This window comes from Engystomops pustulosus, chromosome 7 (genome assembly GCF_040894005.1).
Source record: "Engystomops pustulosus chromosome 7, aEngPut4.maternal, whole genome shotgun sequence".
Taxonomy (NCBI): domain Eukaryota; kingdom Metazoa; phylum Chordata; class Amphibia; order Anura; family Leptodactylidae; genus Engystomops; species Engystomops pustulosus.
In genome coordinates this window covers 53,648,689-53,674,912 of record NC_092417.1, presented here as the reverse complement: position 1 = coordinate 53,674,912, position 26,224 = coordinate 53,648,689, and the positions used below count along the sequence as shown (strand labels likewise).

The window sequence follows — 26,224 nt, the reverse complement described above, 5'->3', positions numbered from 1 at the left end:
TTGTGATGTACATATCTTAAGGGAATTTGTCATTGACAGCTGTTTGATCCAACTGCACGTACTCCAATTGTGTACAGCATTTTCCCACCTCCTTAGGCCATCGCTTATTTTCTCTGTAAAACTGGGACAAAGTGCGCCCTTCATGTATTATTCTCTATAAAAATCTACTTGAATATTTTATAAGTCTTAAACATTTGACATTTATATAAAAATATGTAAATGCATTATTGGAGTTACAGTCCCCATTAAGGCTATTGGAAACACAATAATAAGGGACACACATATATTACAAAAAAAGCCCAGCTCACCAATATTCCAAGGCAGTTTCTGTTGCGGAGTGTGCTAGGGATCCCTCCTTGTAATAGTATAAGCGGTGCAGCAAAATAGCAGATTGACAGGGCACCAAAATGCTCCAGTTATTTAGAGGGAACCTGTCATCAGAGAGTAGCCATATAAACTACTGCTGGTATGTTGTCTAGCAGCTTTACACCTTACAGATTGTTTCTTTCATGGCCCAGCATGGTTACATCACCCAGAAAATCAACTTTGCAGTAAAATGTAAATTGGTTGTATAAAGTGAGGGAGACAGAGAGGTTAACAGTGAAGTCAAGCTCTTCCTGCCCCGGAATACCTCCTCTCATGTCTTACATCATGCACCAGACTTCAGGAGATCTGGTTGGCAATGTCTATGTGTGAAGGACCATCAATTACAGTGAAGTGGGCTTTCTGAGACAGGGAAAGCTTGAATTTAGTGTTAAAGTCTCCACCTACTTGACTTTTTACACTCACTTCATAGTTGATTTTCTGGATGATGCCACCACCCAGAGCCATGAAAGAAATATGACCTGGAAGGTGTTCAGCTGCTTGACAACATACTTGTAGTTGTTTATTAGGTATATTTCTGCTGACAGGTTCCCTTTAAAAGTTGTCTCCAGTTTTTATTTCAACATATCAAATCGATCCATAAAGGATTTACAGCACAAGTAACAGTATATTACCGACACGTTTTATGCAAAACCATGCTCTTGAATCAGAGCACACTAACTGTACTATAGAAAAATATAGTAGCAAGGCAGTGTATTTCTTTATTCCAACATAATAAAAAAGCAAATTTATTCTTTCAAACATAACTTAGCCTTTTTGGCAAATGCAGCCAGGACCCACAAACTGAAGAGAAAACTACAAGGTAAAGTCTAAGAGGAGATGCATTACAACACTTCAGGGATTGTGCACTGCAGCTCTAGTACATATAAAGGAACATAATCAAACGTATAAACCTTGGCTGGTCTTGTCCGTGGTGTTTGCTGCCAGTTACTGTGGGAGGGCACAGTTACATAGTGTTTGGTTTCCATTAAATTACAGCCACTATGGATCTACCTAAAAAGCCGGTGTATTGTGCAGCTTTCGGGCCAACACTGTGCAGTTGTGTGCCTGAACATTGCTTATACAGAAGCGTGGGCTTAGGCAAAAGCATGTGCAGTAGATCCGTGGTGGTAGGTTTCCTTTAATAAGTGAATCTATAGTCACACCTGCTCTGCTTTAAAGGGGTTTTCCCACTAACTAAAGTTAGGCCCTATCCACGGGAACAGTGGGGGGAGGGGGGTCTCAGTGCTGAGCGACGATCTCCACCGACTACAGTGGATAGGGCCTAACTTCAGTTTGTGGGAAAACCCCTTTAATACAGCATCTGCTTGTATGCCATTATTATCTGAAACAGAGAAAGGCAATGTAAATCACCCCATACTGAGTCTTGTTTGGGTTTAAATGTTGTTTCCTGTAATGTTCCCAATTTCACGGGCACAGATGGCATAGCTGTATTTATTCAGAGAACAGAATTGGACCCAGAGAACAGCAATTCAAAGGCAGCAGAGAGAAGCTTGCCCAATCGCATATACGTTTACACCTAAATGATTGCGATCAGGAATGGAACACCATGTGTTTTGATTATAAACAATGGGAAAAACGTTCCTTACCCTTGAATTCCACATCCAAATGCAATATGTGAACGCAGCCTGAGAAAGCAGTAAAACGGCAAACAATATTGTGTACCTTTCAATGTGTATAAATAATAGGAAAACAAAAGATTGAACTTTCATGCAATGGCTTCACTTCTATGTCCTATTCTTCTATTACTGCAGCATTGTTATACTGACACCTACTGGCTATACAGTATACTCACACGTATGCATTCTGATGGCAAATTTCAAGAAATGGAGTGAATCTAGGGCTCATGGACATGTCAATACAGAGCCATAAAGTAATGCTTCCACCAACACCTTTTCTACAAAACAAACAAAAGCTGCTTGTGGTGCTTGTTCCTGATTGCATGCGTTTCAGTGGAAACTAAAATGCCATATAGCCAAGCCCCTCCCTGTTGCATTTAAAGCGCCATGTGTGAACGTAGCCTGACTTCACATACTGGTGATACAGGCCACTTACATACCCCAGTACCATCGTTTGCATCACAAGAAAGCGCACGTTCATATTGACCAGCAGGGACCCTGGACAACCACAACACTACAGACGTACTGGTTACATTAGGTCTCTCTAGGTCGAAACAGATGATTAGACTTGGCTTTAGCTGTTGGCAGCACAAAGGATCATGAAAATATTGATATCACTGGATAGATATTTATGGTTTCAAACTAACAATTGAGCCATCTTTCCTTTTAGCCAAAATGCCAACATCTGGGACTCCAGATCCAAACAGCTCATGACAGACGAGACCACTCCAAAAAAAAAAAAAAAAAAAGGTGGAAATAAATCCAAATGACATTTGAGACCACGTTGGAAAAACATCTTTATTAAATATCTGAGAATGTGTGTCGATCTCCTTGCAGCTCAAGAAACACGTAAGCGCTAGATCTACATGGAGACCGGGGTTGCTGGGTAACTGGCAGATGGGGTCAGCATCTAGTGATGTCCAGATTCTAAAAAAAAAAAAAAAAAAAAAGGAAATAAGAGAATAAAGACACTTGGAATTCATGTTTTTCTCTAGCAAGGGGTCTGTATTCACTTAATCAACCACATGAAATACTTACTGTCATCTTTCACAGCTTTCTTGCCTGCAAAGAAAAGAAAAACAAAATTGAATGTATCTTTACTTGTTCTCCCATTTCTCCTGTCACTACAACCTTGCATATACACCTGTTTAGATACATCTCATCTCACTGCCAATTTATTGCATATTTACTAATATTTTTTGTAAAATCATACATCCTACATGAATGTGCCTAGCCTACCTGCACACAAGCGTGCATTCTCAGGCCAAAGACAATGGACTTGTGGTTATTTACATCTTGTTGTGTTATTGGTATGTGAATGTAGTCAGGCACTAATGACAGTAGAAAGGACTGAAGGGGCCGCAAACTCGAGCTTCTATAGAACCAGCTCTAAAACTTAAAGGAAACCTGGCAGCATAACTTGACCTAATAAACCACTACCAGTATGTTGTTAAACAGCTGAACACCTTCATCATCATGTTTCTTTCATGACAGGGTGGTGGCAATATCCAGAAAACTTATAAACAAAAGATTGAAGGCGTCATGGTGCTTGACAATATGCTGGTAGTGGTTTCATGGGTTAATTGCTGATGACAGGTTCCCTTTAAAGAGTACCTGCCAGGTCGATTAGGGACCCTTAACTAACTACAGGTCCATTAGTGGTTTAGGATCCCAAATTGGCCCATATCAGGAATCTACAAGGGCTCCATATGCCCCTGCTGTTACGTTTTATATCTGTACATTGTATTCACCGTCGACCACCCACCAAGCTTAAAATGCTGAAAATACTTAGGGCATTTGTTACATGTTATTGTTGGTCTTGAAAGCATTTTTCTTGAATTAGCCAATACTAGCCCAGTGCATGGAGCCCTTTATTTTTCCTGGGATGGGTCCCGGAATGTGATATGACAGTGGTGGAGAACCTATGGCACGGGTGCCAGAGGCGGCACTCGGAGCCCTTTTTGTGGGCACTTGGGCCATCGCCCCAGCACACCAAACAGGACTCAAAGAATCTTCCTGCAGTTCAAAGCAACTTAAAAGATGCTGCTTCCAGTCATATCAATAAGCAAATATACTTGAAATTTGTAGAACAGGGAGCAATAAGTTACCGCTTTAATGTTTGGTTGGCACCTCGTGATAAATAAGCAGGGTTTTGGGTTGTAGTTTGGGCACTCGGCCTCTAAAAGGTTCGCCATCACTGTCATATGATATGAAAAGTTTCTAACATTTGGCTTGTATGAGCAAACTTCTCTAGGCCCATTTTACAGGAATAAAACAAATTGAGCGTGGACACAGCAGACAAAGTACATCATTCAGCATTTAGTACTTGGTGACTAGTCCTTTTCGACCAAGGTTAGCTTCTCAATACACAGTTCTGTAGAACTTGTGAAAAAGGTGGTGAACTTCATTGCTTTTATATACCATTTCAATCACTTTCAGTAAATCAGAACATATTATAATCCAACATCTTCCAGCAAAATTCTACATTGAGGGAAATCAGAATAAACCTGTTCACATCAGCAAGATGCACGGGGATAGAGTTATTTATATGGGGGCCAGGAGGGTATGATGTGAACGAAGTCATAAATCAAGAGCCTGAGGCCACATTCAAACATGGCATTTGTGTTGCGTTTCAAAGCGCAATGCACAGACTCCTCCTGCCATCACCTAATAATGATTGCGTTTTCCAAACGTGTCGCAAACACAATCTTGCTTCAATAGGTCGTCGCAGGAGGAATCTGAGTTGCATTTCGAAAAACAATACAAATGTCACGTGTGAATGTGGCTCATATGTGAATCATATGCCAGTTGTTTTTGTTAAATGTTATTATGTGGAAAAGTAATAAAATATGTTTAAAAAAATTTTTTTAAAGGTTGGTCTCACATGTGCACTGCCTATTCTTGCGAAAATAAACACAATAAATGAGGGCCATTAAGATTTTTCAGAAAATTTTACAGAAACATTAACCACTTTAAAACGCCATTACAAAAATTGCTCCACCTCCCCCGCTTCGGGGTTTGCTTATATTGAAGGGAATCTCTCATGATCACAGCACTTAAAGGGATAACACCCATTGATCATACCTCACTCACAGGTGTGGCACTGGGATGGCAGAGGTACATTACCATTTACACCCCGTGTTTCCCAATGCAAATTCAGCTCCAATTAAGAGTTGAACTGGCATCGGCTCCACAACATCCTATTATGGAAGGGAGTCATATTTGACTAACTCTGCTGTGATAGTAAGGCGTGGAGAGTTACGGTGTTAAAGGAATGGTCTGAGATAAATAATTTTCATATTACTGGTGGGGGCTGTCGGTAGAAAAAATATATATATATTTTTATACGTATCTATGTTATCTGCTCTAGTAAAGCTCGACATCTGCTAAAGTTCCCAGTCTCTGTTGGCATACTGAGGCTCAGGGGTGACATCACAATGACAGCATACACCTGCTGTAGCCTGGACAGAAACTGGTGGTGACAGGAGGCACCAAGCTTTACCCGAAAAGAGGACAGAGGCAAGTGAACATGAACTGGCTCCCGAATCCAGCATTGCTCCTGCTACCTGTTCATTACTCTGGGCTGGACTGGCAGCGCCTGCACTCACGGAACCTACTGCGGATGATGAGTGGCCTTCGTGAGCCCATGTAACATAAGACAAGAGATTAACTGGACGTAGCAGATATCTTAACGGCAACTTTTCCAGCCCAAATGTTAGTATTGGTGAACAGATATGACAATGGAAACAGATGCCGAATAAAATGTTTTTTTTTTTTTTAACTATAACTCCAGTACCGTTAAAGCAGACCCCGATCAGTGGAAATTTAGATACTGGAAGCTCAACTGTCCAATACTGTAGAACCTGCTGCACCGATTTAGCACCTTGTGTTGTGTCCAGCCGCCTACCAGAGGGAAGTGCAGCACATCACCATTTAATGGAAATCTACGATTTGTTGTCATACATGAACCAAACATACCTTGAGAATACTGTAGCTACACTAATGCAGAAACATATCTTGTTTATTTCCTGAATGGAGCAGTTTCACAGAAAAAAATATTATAACACTATGATAATAGGGCTCTGGTGCTCCTGTGGCCATCTGCGCGGCGCTCAGCAATTTCCGTCAGCTCCATAGAGATTAATGGAGCAGAACAGTCATGCACTGCTGTCGGCTCCATTAATCTGATGGAGCGACGAGGGGTCCGATGGTCCCTTTAACCTTTGTGAGAAACTTATTTTGAATGGTGGTTTTTGCGGAAAAAATAATATTGCATTCATAAAAAAGAGGGAAGAAAAAAAAATACAAGACATGACTTACCTCCATATGATAGTTTATAATAGAAATAACCCATAATTGGTAGGCCGATAAACACCTCTTGGTAGGCCTTAGCATAGTATGGTTTGGCAACGGACCACCAAGCTGCAAATGCTTTTCCTGCCATCTGAAACAAAGAGAGTGCCTTCATGTTTGTCCTTCAACATCAAAGTCATTGACTCAAGAACAGAACAAATCTTCTGACCACAAATACATTGAGCTCTGCAAGGAACACTTGAAGTAACGTGCTGTGCACTGCTCTGGCAGGTCCATGCTCAATGTCATAGACAATGTATTAGTCATAATAACCCACAAAAAAGTAGAACAGTCAACTGCTGCACCCCTATAGTTCTAGTGAGTAAGAAGGGTCTAACTGCCTGGAACCCCACATGACAATGACATTCCTGATCTACGAATGTAACAGTTGAGGATCTGAACTCTCACTATATACATTTTGGGAGAACCTAAAGGCTATACCACAGGACAGTAATATAGTGTTGAATTTTACTGAGAGGGCTTCAATATAGACAGTGTCTCAATTTGAGGGAAGGGGACAGTATCCTGATACCACCTGGACAAACCCTTTAATTTGTACATGCATGCTGAATAGCTGAATGCACATCAGCGCAGATATACAAGACTGAGGACATTGCACAGAATAGGCATTCAGGGCTCTGGGAAAGCTGGGTGACAACCTATAGAGCGGGTATAACAAATGGACTACTGTAGTGCAGGGCATTAGTGGGCTCAGCCTTAGAGCAGGGGGCAGTGCGCATGGAAAGACCTGTCATAGACACAGTGCTAAGCCACTGACAATGTGACAGTACTAGTCTGCAGGCAGCAATGGACGAGCGATAATACTGAATAATGGAGACTGGATCCTGCTATGCGGCAACTACAGAAGCTCAGAGCCGGGAACCAAGAAGCGCAGGACACAGCACGGGGTCTCCCTACCCCCGCAATATTGTGCACGGACACGGCAGTGTCCAGCCAGCCCCCGGGAGATCACTGCTCCGCACACACCGAGCACCCACCTTCAGGTCTCAGCAGCAAGTCCTCAGCCCAGGAAGGTCACCGGCACAGGCCTGCACAGGAAGAGTAATCAATGATAGATGTAAGGGAGAGAGAGGAGAACGTCCTGCTGAGAAGAGTATTTCTACAGCGCCACCTAGTGCTGGAGGAGTGTATGGATTGTAATAAAATGGAATGTGGGGATTTGGTCATGTACAGGCGGTCCCCTACTTAAAGGGAACCTACCACGATTCTACCTATAAAGGTAGATCGGGTGGTAGGTGGATGTAAGGGACATGAGGAGAGCTCTTTTTAGAGCTAATCCTCACGTCCCCGCTAACTTTTGGTACACTTTATGGAACTAATATGTAAATTTCGTTATGCAGCTACTGGGGCGTGGAGTAGCCGGGCACGAGGCTACACAGCGCGGCTACTCCACGCCCCAGTAGCCACATTACTCCTCCTACTACTGTTGCGTGCGGCGCGCAGCTCCTCGTAGCTGCGCACCCTCGTCCGTCATGACGGCGTTCTGCGCCTGCGCAGCTCCGAGGCCGGAGCTACTGCGCATGCGCAGTAGCCGGCTTGTCGGATGAGGGCGCGCAGCTACGAGGAGCTGCTCGCCGCACGCAACAGGGTAGGAGGAGTAATGTGGCTACTGGGGCGTGGAGTAGCCGCGCTGTGTAGCCTCGTGCCCGGCTACTCCACGCCCCAGTAGCCGCATAACGAAATTTACATATTAGTTCCATAAAGTGTACCAAAAGTTAGCGGGGACGTGAGGATTAGCTCTAAAAAGAGCTATCCTCACGTCCCTTACATCCACCTACCACCCGATCTACCTTTATAGGTAGAATCGTGGTGGTAGGTTCCCTTTAAGAACACCTGACTTACATATGACCCATAGTTACAAACGGACCTCTGGATGTTGCTAATTTACTGTACTTTAGTCCTAGGCTACAATAAACAGCTATAACAGTTATCACTGGTGTCTACAATGAAGCTTTAATGTTAATCCTGGTTCTTATGACAATCCAACATTTTTTTTTTTTTTATTATGTAAATTTTTATTCAAAATTTTTCCCAAACATACATAAAGTCGAGAAGTAATACTTTTACAATGTTTCTTTTTCCTATATTCTAAATATATATGCATTTCTATATGCTAGATGGGTGAAACCCGAGAAGAACTAGAAGATAAAAGAGCATTAACTAACAAAACTAAATCCAACATTTTTAAAATCCAATTGTCACAGAGACCAAAAAAAATTTGGCTGGGGGTTACAATGATAAAGTATACAGTTCCGACTTACATACAAATTCAACTTAAGAACAAACCTACAGACCCTATCTTGTATGTAACCCGGGGACTGCCTGTATAATGTCTTACTACACGGCTTTCCGTTTTACACCTTTGTATAGTGAGGCGTAAAAGGCCTCAGTAGTGGATTATAATATGGGCGTAGGTCCAAGGTTGTCCATGGCAAAACCTCTCTACCAAAATCTCTTTTTCGAGCGTGAAATTGTCCAATATTCTTCATGGATGCTCCTCGGAATATGTGGTGAACCTATGGCACACAGAGCCAAGGCTGTTTTAAGGTTGGTGGGGGCCCCTGGGTGCAAAATTTGGTCGGGGCCCCCATTGAATGTAGTCCAGACAGGGAACAGCAATCACTATTTACAGTCCTGAAGTAATAACTATATACAGCCTTCCCAGTAATAACTATATACTGGCCCCACTATATACAGCTTCCTAACAATAACTATATACAGCTCCCAGTATATACAGCCCCAAGTAATCACCATATACAGCTCCCCAGCAATGACTATATACAGCCTTGCCAGTAATAAGTATATGCTGCCCCCACTATATACAGCTTCCTAACAAAAACTATATACAGCTCCCAGTATATACAGCCCCAAGTAATCACTGTATACAGCCCCCAGCAATAACTATTTACAGCCTTCCCAGTAATAAGTATATACTGCCCCCACTGTATACAGCTTCCTAACAATAACTATATACAGCTCCCAGTATATACAGCCCCAAGTAATCACTATATACAGCCCCCAGCAATATCTATATACAGCCTTTCCAGTAATAACTATATACTGCACCCATTATATACAGCTCCCTAACCATAACTATATACAGCTCCTAGTAAATACAGCCCCAAGTAATCACTATATACAGCCCTCAATAACCACTATATACAGCTCCACCAGCAATAACTATGTACATCCCACAGTAATCACTATATACAGCCACCCCAGGAATAACTATGTACAGCCCCCAGTGATCAGCATGTACAGCCCCAGTAATCACTATATACAGCCCCCCAGCAATAACTATGTAGGTAAAACAATAAAATTGTACTCACTTTCCTCCGTTCCCCCAATGTGCGCCGACCTCATCTTCTTCCCTCACGGTGTCAGGATACCCCTGGAGCGCCGCCATCTGAGTACACCTCCGATGGTCAATGGCAGAGAGAGGGGCCCAGTGGTCATGCAACCGCTTGAATCACCCACATTTGCTGAGGGCAAAGTGGTGGGGGCCCTGGGGCACACTCCCCAAGTGCCCCCCCTGTAATTCGTCCCTGCTCAGAGTCATTCCTGTGGGTACCCAAGCTGTCACCCCTGCACAGAGTTTGCCAGACAGCTTGATATGATAAAGCAACACTTCCTGGGACTGCAGGACAAGAAAGGAGATGTGAACAGGGCTGGATTATCATTGGAGCTTCTGCCCTGTGATTCTTCCTGTTTAAGGGGGCCCTTTAAGAAGCGACAATGATCATCTAAATTTCCCCTCGTTCTTACAAATGAGGAAAGGTACAGTGTATTCCCGAGTATTATACTCCAGTCAATAAAAAAGAAAGTCAATATTCATCTTTCCAATGTCTCCCGCAGGTTTTCTCTTCTTCTGTCTGGCAGCGGTAGATCTGTGTGACGTTGCAGTGCACAGGCTCTGATGTCAGAGATGTCAGCACACACAATATGATGGCAGCAGTGGCTGGCATCAGAACCTGTGCGCTGCAACATCACACGAACCTGCTGATGCCGAACGGAAGAAGAGAAGACCTGCAGGGGGCATCAGAAAGGTGAGTATTGATTTTTTTGATTGATGTGTTGGGGATACTGGGGCTGGCTCTATACTGGGGACTGGCTATATACTGGGGCAGGGGGCTGGCTATATACTCGGGGAAGGCTGGCTGGCTAAATACTGGGGAAAGACTGGCTGACTATATATTGGGAGCAGTCTGGCTGACTATATACTGGGGCAGGTGGCTGGCTATACACTAGGGGCTGGGTGGCTATATATTAGGGGCTGGCCATATACTATGGGGTTGGCTATATACTGAGTGCAGGATGTCTGGCTATATATTGGGGCAGGGGGCTGACTATATACTGGGGGCTTGCTGGCTTGCTATATACTGGGTGTTGACTGGCTATATACTGGGGCTTGCTAGCTATATCCTCAGGCTGGCTGGCTATATACGGGGGTCCCGCTGACTATATACTGGGGGCTGGCTGGATGGATACATACTGTGGGAAGGCTGGCTAGCTATATACTGGGGCTGGCTGTATATACTGGGGTCCGGCTGACTATATACTGAGGGCTTGCTATATACCTGGGTCAGGGGCTGTCTGGCTCTACACTAGGGGCAGGCTGGCTTTATACTGGGGAGAGGCTGGCTGGTTATATACTAGTGGCTGGCTGGCTATATCCTTGGGCTATGGGGCTGGCTGGCTATATACTGGGACTATGGGGCTGGCTATGTACTTGGGGCAGTCTGGCTGGCTATATACTGGGGCTATGGGACTTGCTGGCTATATACTGGGGGTATGGGCTGGCTATATACTGGAGGCAGGGGGCTGAATAGCTATTTACTGGGCGGAGGCTGTGACCAATGCATTTTTCACCCTAGGCTTATACTCAAGTCAATAGGTTTCCCAATTCTTTTGCGATAATATTAGGAGCTTTGGCTTATATTCGGGTCAGCTTATACTCGGGCATACACGGTAAATAATGTGTTTTTTGTTTTGTCAATTATTCTACAACAAGGAGAGGGCCACAGTATAAAGAGGAAGAAAGCCACAAGTTAAGGAGGGGGTGCATAATATAAGGCCTCTTTCACACTAACGCGTGAGATCTGGCTGCAAAGAAGCCTATGGTGCCTGGCAGTGATAAGGCGACCACACACTTGTATCACTGTACCGTCCAGAAGAAAAAGATCTCTATGGCACGTTCATATGGAGAGAAGGGGTGAGCAGTGCTCCTCTCCAGCGCATGGCTGTGGCATATGTTAGTGGGAAAGAGGCCTATGGAGGAGCAGCAGCAGGGCCACAATATATGGAGGTGTAAGGGGGCCACAATATAGAAGGGGGGGCACACTACATGTGAGGGTTTGGGGGTTCAAAAGGTTAGGGAAATATAAGGTGGGGGGGGATAAATAAAAGGATAAAGTTTAGAGTGGGTATTATACTGGGTGGGAATACTAGGGGGTGGGGAAAAGGGCGGGAAAAGTTTTTTGCACGGTGGCTGAGTGGGTAGCACTTCTGCCTTGCAGCGCTGGGGTCCAGGGTTCAAATCCCACCCAGGTCAACATCTGGCGAGTTTGTATGTTCTCTCAGTGCTTATGTGGGTTTCCTCTGGGTCCTCCGGTTTCCTCCCACGCTCCAAAACATACTGTTAGGTTGTTAAGATTGTGAGCCCCATTGGGGATAGGGACCAATTTGCCATGCTTTCTGCAGCGCTGGGTAATCTGTAGGCGTTATATCAATAAAGAATTATTATTATTATTTGCTTCAGTCATAAAATGACTGAAGCTCCCTCTTCACAAATGTCGTGAGGTATGACAATGTGAGGGCGCGTTCACACGTTCCGCTAGCGCCGCGTTCATAATGTGACGCTAGCGCACAGGGGGCGGAGTTTGGGGCGATCGCATATGCGTTTCCAGAGAAACGCATGCGATTGGGTTATTAATCGCATGCGTTTCCCGGGAAACGCATATGCGATCGGCCCGAGCCCCGCCCACTGTGGGCTAGCGTCGCGTTATGAACGCGACGATAGCGGAACGTGTGAACGCGCCCTGAGGGGGGTAGGGGCACAATGAGAGAGGGAGTGACAATGTCAAAAGGGAGAATGGGGTACAGAAAGGGAGGGCATGGAGCACTGTAGACACCGCATCTTTTGTCACTCCAAGGACATGATCACATTTGCCACCAGCATTGCAGGACTCGGTCACATTGCATATTTGCGTTTCCAATAAAACACAAGCGATTGTTAACCAGCCCCCGGTGTCTTGCATTTATACAATGCAAAACGCATATACAACCGGACCCCCTCATGCGCTAGCGTTGTATCAAGAACGTAACCCTAGTGGTAAGTGTAACCGAGGCCGGATATTTGAGAGGGACAGGGCCACTCAGCAGCATTATACAGTTTGGGAACTTTAAGGCTATATTCACACTGCCGTTGCCCGCCCGTACCGTACCGTAGCGGGCAACGGCAGTGTACGGGGAGAGGAGGAGGAGGTGAGCGCAGCTCACCCCCGCCCCTCTCCATAGCAACCTATAGCGCACGGCCCCGTATTACGGGAAAAGATAGGACATGTCCTATCTTTTTCCCGGGTACGGAACGGTACGGTGCCGCACGTGTGCGGCACCGTACCGCTCCCGTAGGGTGCCGTGCGCTCATAGGAGTGTATGGGGGACGTATATCGGCCGTATATACGTCGGCCGTATATACGTCCCCCATACGTTCGTGTGAATGTAGCCTAAGGGCGCATTCTCATTCACTCAATTTTCAGATGCAGTTTTCAATGTCCAAACCAGGAGTGGATTGGAAAAAAGAAGGAGTAGCCCCTATCCACTTAACCCGCACCTGCTTTTGGCTTTGTAACCTGTTTCAGAAAAACTGAATTTGTGAATGCACCCTAAAGTGTATACTGTACTATACTCGGTGTGTGACTACTAGGTGGTGGAATAAAGACTGGGGAAAAGGGCACAGACTGGAAAATTCCTTTAATAAATGTTAATTAGCTATGTCCAAGTTACGCAATTAATATGATGCAATTTTTTCCACACGAAGAAAAATCAACCTCCCATGCACTTATGTTAAGAATAAAATAAGACACGTGTTTGTAGCTTGTATTATTTAGAATGTATACGTCACTAGCGATAGTGTAATGCACGGGCAGGACACACCGCCGCCTGCCTGTCCTATACTGTAATAGGAGATTTTCCCGCCGCCGCCCTGTTGCCGGTCACGTGACGCATCCCCCTGTCAGTCAGGCCGCTGCGCGAGCTCCGAGCGGGAGGGGAGAAGAGACGACGCCGCCGCCATGTTGAAGAAATTGACTGTAGATCAGATCAATGACTGGTTTACTATCGGTAAAGAGGTGTCTGATGTAAAACTGCTGGGCACCTGGTCTGAGCCCAAACATGGGGTGGAAAAGGGGGATCCTGAAGATAACTCCAAGAAGCCCAAGGGGTATGTGTCACACACAGCTTTGGCATGTTGAGAGTTGTAGTTGCACATATATTAATTGACTTACCTGTAACATAGGCAGCCTGGCAGCAGCATCACTATCACTACAGCGGGTGATACCAGTAGTATTGGCTGGCATAAACCTGGGACGCTCAAGATAAAATATCTGAAGTGTTTGGCACCCCACACCTTTTTTTCATGTATTTTTTTTTATTTGTATATGGGAATAGGAAACATGTATTTCTCCTGTGTGCGGCATTCTGGGTTTGGCTGAAAAACCCCATTAGAAAATGGTTTCCCAAAATGTGCGGGAGACGAGTGGTCTACTCAAGAATTGAGTAATTTGGGCAAAAAAACTCTGAAATGACTTGCACCATATTTATTATGGGTACGTTCACATGTGGTGTTTGCGTTGAAAACACATCACACTGACGCTTCCTGTGATTAGCTATTAAAGTGAGAATGTGCCTACTTCAATAGGGGATCGCTTGCGAGGGGTTTTGAATGTGTGAAGCTGCCTATGGGTTTTTAGACAATTACCGTATATACTTGAGTATAAGCCCACCCGAGTATAAGCCGAGACCCCTAATTTTACCACAAAAGCCTGTGAAAACCTTTTGACTCGAGTATAAGCCGAGGGTGGGAAATGCAGTGGTCACAGCCTCTCCAGTATGTAGCCAGCCAGCCCCTGCCCCCAGTGTATATAGCCTGCCAGCCCCTGCCCCAGTGTATATAGCCTGCCAGCCCCTGCCCCAGTGTATATAGCCTGCCAGCCCCTGCCCCAGTGTATATAGCCTGCCAGCCCCTGCCCCAGTGTATATAGCCTGCCAGCCCCTGCCCCAGTGTATATAGCCTGCCAGCCCCTGCCCCAGTGTATATAGCCTGCCAGCCCCTGCCCCGTTGTGCAGCACAACAATACCGGATGGATCGCACAGAAGATCTACGGGTGCCGCCAGAAAGGCGAGTTTTGATTTATGTATTTTTTTGACTCGAGTATAAGCCGAGTTTGGGTTTTTTCAGCACATTTTTTGTGCTGAAAAACTAGGCTTATACTCGAGTATATAAGGTATAGGCACTTTTCGGACTTGGGCTATAGATGACTCTGTAATCGGAGGATGTAGCTTCATCAAAAATAAATCTGTGCTAAAATTGTGTTTTTTTTTTTTTTTTATGCATTAAACCAGGGCTTAAATGATTGGGGTATTTTTTGAGTTTTCAGCTGCATTCACACACATATATGAGGGATGTATATACGGCCGATATACGTCCCCCATACACTTCACGGCCCAATAAAGCTGGCGGTTTATCACTGCTAAAAATGGGGTAGCTCTAGGAGCTGATTACTTTAGTAAGCATCTTTGGGATCTATGTTTTTTTGTGGATCCAGTGGGGGAAATGTATAACTCCTGTTGCTTGAGACTTCGCAGTTTGAGACTTTTTAGCTGCCTCAAGGATGTAATGCAGCAGCCGTATTTATCTTTGAAGCCCAGATGTTTGTTTAAAGGAAACCTACCACTTGAAGTAGTAGGTGTAAGATGCATATACCAAGCACCAGCTCAGGGTGAGCTGGTGCCGGTGCTTACTTTCATTAGTGTCCTAAACCGCTGTATCGCGGATTAAACACTTTTTATTCTTTACAGGTGAAGGAGCATGTGACCGTGCACGCATGACGTCACCGGCTCTCCTTCACTTCCTATGTAGGCGCGCACGGTCGCATGCATGGTGCGCCGAAGCTTCTTCGCCTGTAAAGAATAAAAAGTGTTTAAACCGCGATACAGCAGTTTAGGACACTAATGAAAGTAAGCACCGGCACCACCTCACCCTGAGCTGGTGCTCGGTGTATGCATCTTACACCTACCACGTCAAGTGGTAGGTTTCCTTTAAAGGGAACCTACCACCCCGATTCTACCTATAAAGGTAGAAGGGGTGGTAGGTGGATGGATGGGACGTGAGGATAGCCCTTTTTTGGGCTAATCCTCACGTCCCGGGTGTCTTTTAGAAAACTTTATTGCATGTATATGCAAATTTTTTTATGCGGCTACTGGGGCGTGGAGTAGCCGGACATGAGGCTATTAGTCGCGGCTACTCCACGCCCCAGTAGCCACGTTACTCCGTCTACCAGGTAATCTTTGGCGCACAGCTCCTGGTAGCTGCGCGCCCGTCCGGGTCCCCTGCGTTCTGCGCATGCGCAGAACGCAGGCTTTTCGGCTGCGCGGCCGCGGCTCCGGGGCCGGAGCTACTGCGCATGCGCAGAAGGCCAAAGATGCCGAGGGAATCGGACGAGGGCGCGCAGCTACTAGGAGCTGCGCCGAAGATTACCTGGTAGGCGGAGTAACGTGGCTACTGGGGCGTGGAGTAGCCGCGACTAGTAGCCTCATGTCCGACTACTCCACGCCCCAGTAGCCGCATAAAAAAATTTGCATATACATGCAATAAAGTTTTCTAAAAGACACCCGGGACTTGAAGGGCTATCTTCACGTCCCATTCATCCACCTACCACCCCTTCTACCTTTATAGGTAGAATCAGGGTGGTAGGTGCCCTTTAACTTGTGCGACCTTTGGGCTCTGAAATTGCCCCATTCTTGTACCTAAGAAGTCTCAAAACAGAGCATGCTAGACCGACTTACTTTTGGGTGCTACTTTTTGGGACTAAAAAGTTGCACACCACAAAGTCTCAAACTTAACATGCAATTTATCGCATGTATCATGAAGGGAAAAAAGCTAAAGATGCATTGCAATGATTAAGTAGGCTGACTTCAGAAAACTTGAAAAAGTGGCAGCCAAAAAACTATGATACATGTGTCCCAATGACTTCTGTGTAGATATGTGGTCTGCATGTGAGAACAAAAAATAATGGATGCTGCATTTTTTTTCTCACTGATTGCACATCTGTGGGAAATAAAACTGACATATGAACAGACCCATAGGAATCAGTGAGTCTGTATGCCATCCCCAAATTAAAGGGTTAGCATACAGACATCAAAAACGCCTGTCTGACTGAGCCCTTAATTATGCATTTTAGATTAACATTACCACTACAACCTTTGCAATACATATAATAAACTAAAGCTCTGCTCATAAAACACTGGTTGGCTGTTACTGATTGCATGTGTTTCAATGGAAACACATATGCGATCAGGCTAAGCCCCGCCCCAAACGTTTGCATTTAATTTCCAAACGCAATGTAAACGCTCCATATGACCGCACTCGCGGATTATTTTTTATTATTTTCTTGAAAAAATCAAATTGTAATACTTTTCAAGATCATAGTGTCGTGCTCAAAATTCTGGTATTGGTGCAACCCTTCTGGAGATCGGGTGAAGCTCTGACAGTGTTTCATGCATCTCAGAGAGAGCAGATCCTGTGCACCACGCTATCCCTGCCTCCTCACTGATCACTCCCTCTCTCTGTACTTTTCTCCTTCCCAGCGGTACCAACATGTGTATAATGGGCAGCACAAAAGACATTATGAACTTTACAGGGATGTAAGAAGTATGTGACGTTTGTTAAAAAGTTAGTGACAATTTAAAGCTTTGCTATAGGAATAAGAAAGTGTGAAAGATATTGTAACTGGCACCAAGAGGGAAGGTGGAAGGGCTTCTCTACATCACCAGCAGTTCATCAGGGAAATTATCTACAAAGGTAAAGAGGGAGGCCAAGAAAATAATGGCAGTGGGTGGGGGGGGATGTATCATTACCAGGTGCGTTGTATTGTCAGATCGTGTATCTCCAGCCCACGACCTGGCGTAGAATTCTGCTATAACCTTTACCATGATAAAGGCCCCCAGTGTGTTTTCCTGGAGTTTGGCAACAGGTTGTGAAGTCTATTCTTCGGCTTTTCAAAATGCAATTCAAGTTCAAATTGTGACTGCGGTCTAGGCCTTATAAGTTATTACCTTATGAGCAGAGTATAATGGAGGTATGAACAGAATTGTATTGAAAATGTTGTTCTTGCCATCTGAATATTGCAGAGGACCTTCATATCTTTAGTTCGCCCTTGCTTATCCTATATGATTACAGGGTGTTACCATAGGTGACATCAACACACTACAGAATGAATTTAGAAGCTGAGGGCAAAATGGAATGTAAAATTTAATAAAAGTTGCGAGTTTGCTTTGCATAGATCCACTTTAGGGAGAATAATTATTGCACAGATTTTCTAGGCGCTACATTTGACCATTTAGTCTGCAGATGCTTTTTTTTTCCCACCCACAATTCTGAAATGATACTATAAGTATTAAAGATTCATAATAACGATGAAGATCGCTTTGTACCTGCATAGGATGGAGTCTTCAGATTCTGTAATGTAGCCGTCACAGCCAGTTGTCTAAGCACATAACCTCTTTACTTTCAATGCAAGCTACAGGTCATGTGCAGTGACGTTGAGCTCACCCATTATGTTTACATTGTTTTAACATTGCACTTTTATCGCATTGACATTATGGTGAAAACACAACATGTGAATGCAGACTGACGATTCCCTCTTTTTACATGTATATGCTTCCTGTGCCATGTGTTCACAAAGCGGCTAAAAGCTGAGTTGTATATAGTCTTTGTGCCCAGCAGTGTGGTCAATTATTGTTGGCTTATCCCAAGGATAGGCTAGTAATGGTAATACTTGGCATGTCCCAAGAGAAAGCCAATAACAGTAATACTGGGAAAACTGCGTCAGAAGTGGCCAAGTAAGTGGTAAGTTGTTGTAAATCTCCCTCACTCTCCATAAAAGATGTCTAAAGCCTCTTGCCCATGATAAAGTTCCGAGAACTTCATTGCATTGGACTAAACTCAGCAAGTCAGTTCAGTTTAGTGATCTGAGATTCGGTCCGACAAATCCCTCCAGTGTCTGGAACTTTTTTCTCGGATTGGACTTTCTCCGGGGTTCAAGGCCTAATTTTTGTGCCATTTTCAGTGTGTCCCGATTTCCCTTTTATTTTATATTTCCATTAAAGGCAACCTGTCAGGAGATTTGGGACACCACCTCCTGTTGGACCTTTGGTCCTATATCACTGTTTTTGCACAGTTGTTCAGTAAAGCCAGTGTACATACCCCAGCTTCCCTGGTCATGCCCTGATGGCACCCATCCATGGGTAATAATAAGCATTGTGTCCTGGTGGCTCATAGCTTTTTAGCTAATGGCAGGCTCCCCATCTTATGTATTTTTACCATTTTTTTTTTCTTTGCAACAGGCAGTAATCATCCATTCGGATTATTGTGTTCCCTGCTGCCATTACTCCACACCCCCTAAAAATGGAAGCTGATCTTCGGCTTTCCAACCTGGTCTATTTGAAATGTTCCTTATACACGAGTGTTGGCCGTGTGGTGTCCGTGATCTGTGCAAAAATTGGACATACTGTTTTTATTTTTTTAAGGCTGCTTTTTCTGGAAATGGAAGGAGATTTATAAATAAAATAAAAAGGTAATTCAGGTTAATATTGACTTCAAGATCTGCAAGGCTGGCTCAAATACATTGGGCTTCCATGTATACAAAATGTGGGCACTCACAGCATCTATTTTTTTCCTTTATATGCATTTTTATAGTTCATCAGACACTTTTCATTAAAATAAAATCTATTGCTAAGAAGTTTTTTTTATCTTTCAGTTTTCAATTATCTAAAATGCTATATCAAACTACATGCCTATAAAAATCCAAGATCAGACATAAACAAAATACCAGAACATGAAATTCACTGGTACAAAATAGAAGTTCTCTATGGGATCGTACAATGTATATGTCATCTATTGTCTTTAAAAATAGCTACAATACCTCACTAAAAATAGGATTGCTTATTAAGTCTTGTATACAAAATCTGCATAGAAGTCTTGGATGCATATGCAGTTTTACTTCTTTTAATCTACACTATTTAAAAGAAGTGGTCTGTACCCTGTAGTTACCCTGGTTCCCTGCTACAGCCTGTAGATCTCTGACTATGGAAGCAACTGGTTATGAACCTGTTATCTTGTCAAAACCCCATCCTCCATGGTGCTCTAACCAGATGGGTAATAGTATGGAAGATTCCAGATTCGATGTGAGAAGGTTGGGAATAGGCTTTGCATGTTCCTATCCACGTAGCTGGACACTGTTGGTATCTCCTCCTTGTGTAGGCCCGGCTCCCCAGGCATTGTGAAGTTGATGGGGCAGTTTGCGTTCCACATGTCCAGCAGCTTCACCTGTTGGTTTTCCCTTTCTATGGAACTCAGGAAATCCTTCAGGACTTGCTTAAATATATAGACTATTTCCCATGGGAGCACATCATTCTCTGCCAACACTTCTCGAAATCTAGGAACAGAGTGGGTGGTTAGATCATCTAAATTGTAGATATATTTGTTTTTATTTGGCTTTTTTTATATCAACAAGGATAGTTTCACAAGAGAGTAGAGGAATAGAAGATATCTAGCCTTTTTAAACTTTATATGAAATAATTTTGAGCATATATAATAAAGATGGTAGCAGAAACTCCATAAAGCATCATATCTGTATACAACAACAAAGCATTATTTACAACATAGCAAGTTATTTATTTTTGTTCCTATTAAATAAATTCCTTTTTTTGGGGGGGGGGGGGGGCAGGGACATCCTTGAAACTGGCAAACATAAGACGGGTGATTCACAAGGATAAGGCCTGATCCTAAATGCACTGTTATTGAATGTGGTCAGACTCTGCCACTATTTTCACTGGATAATCCTATTTATGTTCCATGTTTCCCAGATTGTTAAATAGTCTCGTCTATGTTAGTTGGCATCACAGTGAGACGTTCCACCCCTATAATGCACTTAATTTGTGCCTGTAAATTTAAAAAAGTTAAGTGGAGATGTTTACAAAATTTGGCCATAAGGCCACACTGTATTTTCAGTGTTTTACATCCATTGTGGAACATTGGAACATAAAATATGCACAATAAAGCCACATTCAGTTGGAATAACTTTCTGATCAAATCCCTACTTTCCATCTAGAATATCTGAATGTACTACCATGATTAATATGTGTGGAGTGTGGTCCAACGTGGCTAGCTACATCTCCATCACACACCAGGGAGTAACACTCTGGAGAAAGGACAATGTATGAGGGAATATGAGCTGTAAAGAAACATCCATTTCATGTCTTTAACCCATTTGTGGCCTAGTGTCATTGGTGCCTGAATGTCCAGCTTGATTGCAATTCTGTTTTGCTCTTCTTTAAATGAGGTTATCATTTGAACCATGTCATAACAATTTTTACTTCATTTTTTTGCATTACACGTGAGACTTTAGCAATTTTTAACATTTAACATTTTTTAAGATTTTAGAATTAGTAGACGAATATGTTTTTTTTCCCCCATTAAACAATTTTTATAAGGGGTATAATTGTATAAACATATACCAAAATATGTTGTAAATATGTACAGTGTCAATCCATCACTATTTTCATGTTTAAGAGGGAAAGGGGACAAGTTCTTTTACAAATGGTCTCCTGTTGTTAATTCTGACTTCAGCTGACTGGCTGGAGAGGGATCTTTTTATATCTTCTGAACTGTGGCACCTAGATATCCGCTGCTAAAGTTACGACCAGGAATTGAGATTTGTATTTATAAAATACACATTTTTTGCTGCAATTTTAAAAGTGAATGTCTTGATGTGTATACACGTGCTATCTGGCATGTGCAAAAAGGGCATATATAATCGTATGGTAGTTGTAAAGGGTTTGACTCTGACAATAAAATAACAAGCCTAAAAGATGTTGTGCTTGCCTTTTTAATTGAATACCTAAAGCATGAGCTATAGAGCAAAAGATAGGGCATCTGAAGTTACATTCCACTTCAAGCCTCTAAAAGTGACTTTTCTCAGGCAAAGAATGTCTCTTTTCAAGATATCATGTGGTAAGTGCTAAGTCCTGTAAGAATTCCTATTTTGTTCATGCATCTGTGGCTACTTATGTAATCAGTAATGGTATCAGTTACGTGTAGATTGGGTCATTTACTCTTTTAGAAAATTTTAACTGTATTGGTCAAGTCTCTTCCATTCAGAGATCATAGAGAGCAGCTCTATTAGTTCTAGTACCTTTTTATGTGTTTATATTGTTTGTACATTAAATTTTGTTTAAACCAATATATTTATCTGTCTTTCATGTAGAAATAAATGCTTAAAGGAAATTTACCATGAGGAATTTAATATCAGAAGTAAATCTGATGGTAGATTCCTCCTGCTTCTGCCCTAATCTGTAATTTAATAATCCTGAGACCGAACCTATCTTGCTAAAAACTTAATTTTGGTAATATGTAAATTAACTGCAGAGGCTACTGGGGCGGGGAGTAGCCTTATCTCCCAGTGCCCGGCCAGACTAGTACACGCCCCAGAAGCCTCTGCAGTTAATTTAAATATTACTGAAATACATTTTTAACAAATAGGGTTCCAGAACTATCAAATTACAGATAAATGGCAGAGGCAGGAGGGATCTAGGTCTCCTTTAAAAACATTATAAGCCATGGCTACAATCTGTATAGTTGCAGGAAGGTACTAATTGATTAAATCATTGCAGCACTCGGCAGAAAGAAATGACATTTTTGTTGGTAAAAGTAGGACTAGGAGCAGTGTTACCTGCTGAGCACGGTCCCTGTGTGGCACGGCTGGATCTGTGAGCACAGGACCTCCAGCTGTTTCTGCTCGGTGACCGGGATGCTTGGCTTCAAGCTGTAGTCGTTCCTCAGCCAGTTATAATCTGATCCTGGTTTCTGTCCCCTCTGCTCGTTCTCTATCTCGTGCAGTAGTCGTTCACGCTCTCCCAGGTGCCACTGCAATTCCCTTAGCAAAGTCTTTGTCACCACTTCGGAGCCAGGGTATTGTGTGGACTTGTCAGAATCCGCTTTGGACCATTTCATCCAACCAAAGAATGGCATTTTTTTCCTTTTGGTGGTGAAAGAATGAATAGTCAGTCTTAAAATGAACACGAATTGTATTTGGATACCAAGTGAAAATGTTATTTTGTATAAAGTCAAATCAAATAACATTAGAGGCAAAATGAGAATAATCCTAACAATTAGTAAAGACAACACAAGAGCTACTGGGTATAATTTACCTTTTACTCCCAGACTGTTAGGTCTTAGTGTATTCTCTCTTTCTCTCTCGTCCTGGATGTTTCTTACAGGTCTGGCACGTAAGTCTGTTAAAATATATAATGTGATGTTTCAGTAGAGTCCACTGGAGATGTCTCTGGGCTAGTTCTGTTGTTTTGGTACCTTAGAATAAAGGCAGCGAGGCTGTGGACATCTGACATGATAGTAGCTGGCTATGCACTAGCTGCATCTGCTGATGTGCACACTCTTAAAGTTGAATTTGTCATGTGACCTTGTGCCCGTTTCATGTCTCTAAGTTTAATTCAAAAGGAGAATCTCTTTCCCCTGAGAATCCACAAAGTTCTTATAGAAAACTTGCATTGCAAGAATTCTTTCCTAGTGCTCTGTATAAATAAAAGGATTGACTTCAGTTTAGCTATGTCTGCTTGCATTGTTTAACTACGGAGCAGGCAACAATGCAGGCAATGCATACTGAATGAATGGAAAATGGCATGGAAAGAAGACGCAGGCATGCCCCACATCATGCAGAAATAAGTACATACCAGTATCATGCTGGAGCCGAGATGGAATCTAGTTCAGTGCTTCCTCTTCTATACCATATAGACTTGCATGTAAGAGCAGACACTCATGTTCTGATGGTTTTGTGTGCACTAAAGGTCGCTGAAGCAGTTTCCCCCTCCTTTTTTTTCCCTCTTCCGTCTCAGTTATCTAGTCTCTTTTTATTAGTCTGAACCCCAGGCATGAGGAGACAGCTCTTCTCTTTACTTCCTTCCTGAGATCACTGGTTTTACAGCTCAGATTTTTCTCAGCATTGTAGCTTTTTTTTTTTTTTAATTCCCTTTATCCCAGAGATGTTGGATTGTTGGCTAACAGAGGCTGTTAATGTGCCCTAGATGCAATACAACATAAGACATGACGTACATAAAGCAGATATTATACACTGGAAAAATTCAGATGTCAACATTAATAATGCTCAACTGGAGGCTTTTCACATTGCATTGTATATGGTCCTATGAAAATCTGAAGGAGCTGGCCGCATCATGACAGAACTGTCTTTGCAAATTTTAAGACAAATTGGAAGCATGACTCCTTACCACCTTTTTCTGTGCGCTTTTTTTTCCTTCCAGAGTAAAGAATTCTAATAAATGTCTGCTAGTACAAAGCCTAGTTTGAAAGGGGCATTCCATCCTTAAAAGGGTATTCTCGTCTGGACATTCATTCAATTTCATTTATCTGCCATATATACACTCACCGGCCACTTTATTAGGTACACCATGCTAGTAACGGGTTGGACCCCCTTTTTCCTTTAGAACTGCCTCAATTCTTCATGGCATAGATTCAACAAGGTGCTGGAAGCATTCCTCAGAGATTTTGGTCCATATTGACATGATGGCATCACACAGTTGCCGCAGATTTGTCGGCTGCACATCCATGATGCGAATCTCCCGTTCCACCACATCCCAAAGATGCTCTATTGGATTGAGATCTGGTGACTGTGGAGGCCATTTGAGTACAGTGACCTCATTGTCATGTTCAAGAAACCAGTCTGAGATGATTCCAGCTTTATGACATGGCGCATTATCCTGCTGAAAGTAGCCATCAGATGTTGGGTACATTGTGGTCATAAAGGGATGGACATGGTCAGCAACAATACTCAGGTAGGCTGTGGTGTTGCCACGATGCTCAATTGGTACCAAGGGGCCCAAAGAGTGCCAAGAATATATTCCCCACACCATGACACCACCACCACCAGCCTGAACCGTTGATACAAGGCAGAATGGATCCATGCTTTCATGTTGTTGATGCCAAATTCTGACCCTACCATCCGAATGTCGCAGCAGAAATCGAGACTCATCAGACCAGGCAACGTTTTTCCAATCTTCTACTGTCCAATTTCGATGAGCTTGTGCAAATTGTAGCCTCAGTTTCCTGTTCTTAGCTGAAAGGAGTGGCACCCGGTGTGGTCTTCTGCTGCTGTAGCCCATCTGCCTCAAAGTTCGACGTACCTAGCGTTCAGAGATGCTCTTCTGCCTACCTTGGTTGTAACGGGTGGCGATTTGAGTCACTGTTGCCTTTCTATCAGCTAGAACCAGTCTGCCCATTCTCCTCTAATTTCTGGCATCAACAAGGCATTTCCGCCCACAGAACTGCCGCTCACTGGATGTTTTTTCTTTTTCGGACTATTCTCTGTAAACCCTAGAGATGGTTGTGTGTGAAAATCCCAGTAGATCAGCAGTTTCTGAAATACTCAGACCAGCCCTTCTGGCACCAACAACCATGCCACGTTCAAAGGCACTCAAATCACCTTTCTTCCCCATACTGATGCTCGGTTTGAACTGTAGGAGATTGTCTTGACCATGTCTACATGCCTAAATGCACTGAGTTGCCGCCATGTGATTGGCTGATTAGAAATTAAGTGTTAACGAGCAGTTGGACAGGTGTACCCAATAAAGTGGCCGGTGAGTGTACATTTCTTCGATAAGATGTTATTAAAAAATTTTTACCCATGTGAAGATAATTTCTCATAAATGTAGTCATAGGGTCCCTTAGAAACAGGACTGTGTGTTTGGATACGGCCACCTCTGCTGGAGGGTTTGCACAAAGAAACAAAAGGTTTTTGTATATGAAATGTCTGGGAGTTACTGCAGGTCCTACAGCCGTCCTGTGGTAATGATTGCTGAATCCAGGGGGTCAGGCAAGACTCTATAGCGCATGTCTGGCCTCTGCTGCCTAAAAGGGAGGTGGTCGTATCCAAGGAAGCTATCTCGTTTCGCTACATTTATGAGAAATTATCTTCACACAACAACTTTTTTTTTTAATAACATCCAATTGAAGAAATGTTTACATATCTAAATTAAATGTGAATGCCCAGATGGGAATAAACCTTTAAATACTAGTAAATTTATCACCAATCTGCTCTTAGACTCGCAGCACATACACAACAGTCATGTGATCAGGCAGAACTAGGTACCTTATCAGACAATGCATCTGTTACATGGTTAGGTGTTACACCTCTCAATACCTTTTACCATGGTGGCCATTACCATTACTTACAGTAATCTGTTAAATGAATTGTCGAAGTCAAAAACAATGTGCTTTTTGGAAACACTGGGGGATTTATTAGAGCTGTTGTACTTGAAATCAGGCATACAAGCTCTGAGATTTCCCCCTTACACCACCTACATGGCAATTAGGCTTGAAGGGGGGCGCTGTCTGACCTAGAGGAGAACTTCCTGCGGCACAACCCACACACGATTTATGAGGCTTGAGGCTCATAATAGATTCTCCAGGGACGGGGATTGCATCAAATGCTTTTGTACGAGGCGCCATGGTATGATAACCCCACCACCACCACGGTGTT

The 26,224-nt window shown here is 43.3% G+C and overlaps 2 protein-coding genes across 5 annotated transcripts in view; one reads left to right on the top strand and one right to left on the bottom strand.

The window, feature by feature from the left end:
* Positions 1-13,551: 13,551 nt before the first annotated feature.
* TDRD9 (tudor domain containing 9) overlaps positions 13,552-26,224 on the top strand; it is a 125,418-nt gene continuing 112,745 nt past the window's right edge. The window contains exon 1 of the mRNA XM_072115914.1: positions 13,552-13,818. Within this exon, the coding sequence (XP_071972015.1) occupies positions 13,670-13,818 (149 nt within the window). The 5' untranslated portion in view covers positions 13,552-13,669. The remainder of the gene's footprint in view (positions 13,819-26,224) is intronic.
* RD3L (RD3 like) lies at positions 18,914-23,660 on the bottom strand. 4 transcript variants are annotated; one of them, XM_072115917.1, is made up of 5 exons: positions 23,406-23,658; positions 22,866-22,949; positions 22,388-22,693; positions 19,754-20,092; positions 18,914-19,716 (listed from the first exon to the last, which is right to left on the bottom strand). In XM_072115917.1, the coding sequence occupies exons 3-4, from the start codon at positions 22,684-22,686 to the stop codon at positions 19,801-19,803; spliced, it is 591 nt and encodes a 196-aa protein (XP_071972018.1). In that variant the 5' UTR covers positions 22,687-22,693; positions 22,866-22,949; positions 23,406-23,658; the 3' UTR covers positions 18,914-19,716; positions 19,754-19,800. The 4 variants fall into 4 exon arrangements, with proteins under 4 accessions (XP_071972018.1, XP_071972016.1, XP_071972017.1 ...); XM_072115915.1 differs by having other exon boundaries at positions 18,914-20,092; XM_072115916.1 differs by lacking the exon at positions 23,406-23,658 and adding an exon at positions 23,026-23,120 and having other exon boundaries at positions 18,914-20,092.

Coding starts and splice junctions, on each gene's coding strand:
- RD3L (XM_072115918.1), bottom strand. CDS start 22,686: ATGCCATTCTTTGGTTGGATGAAATGGTCCAAAGCGGATTCTGACAAG. Junction 20,093..22,387: donor ACAGGGACCGTGCTCAGCAG/GTAACACTGCTC, acceptor CTCTGTTCCTAG/ATTTCGAGAAGTGTTGGCAG.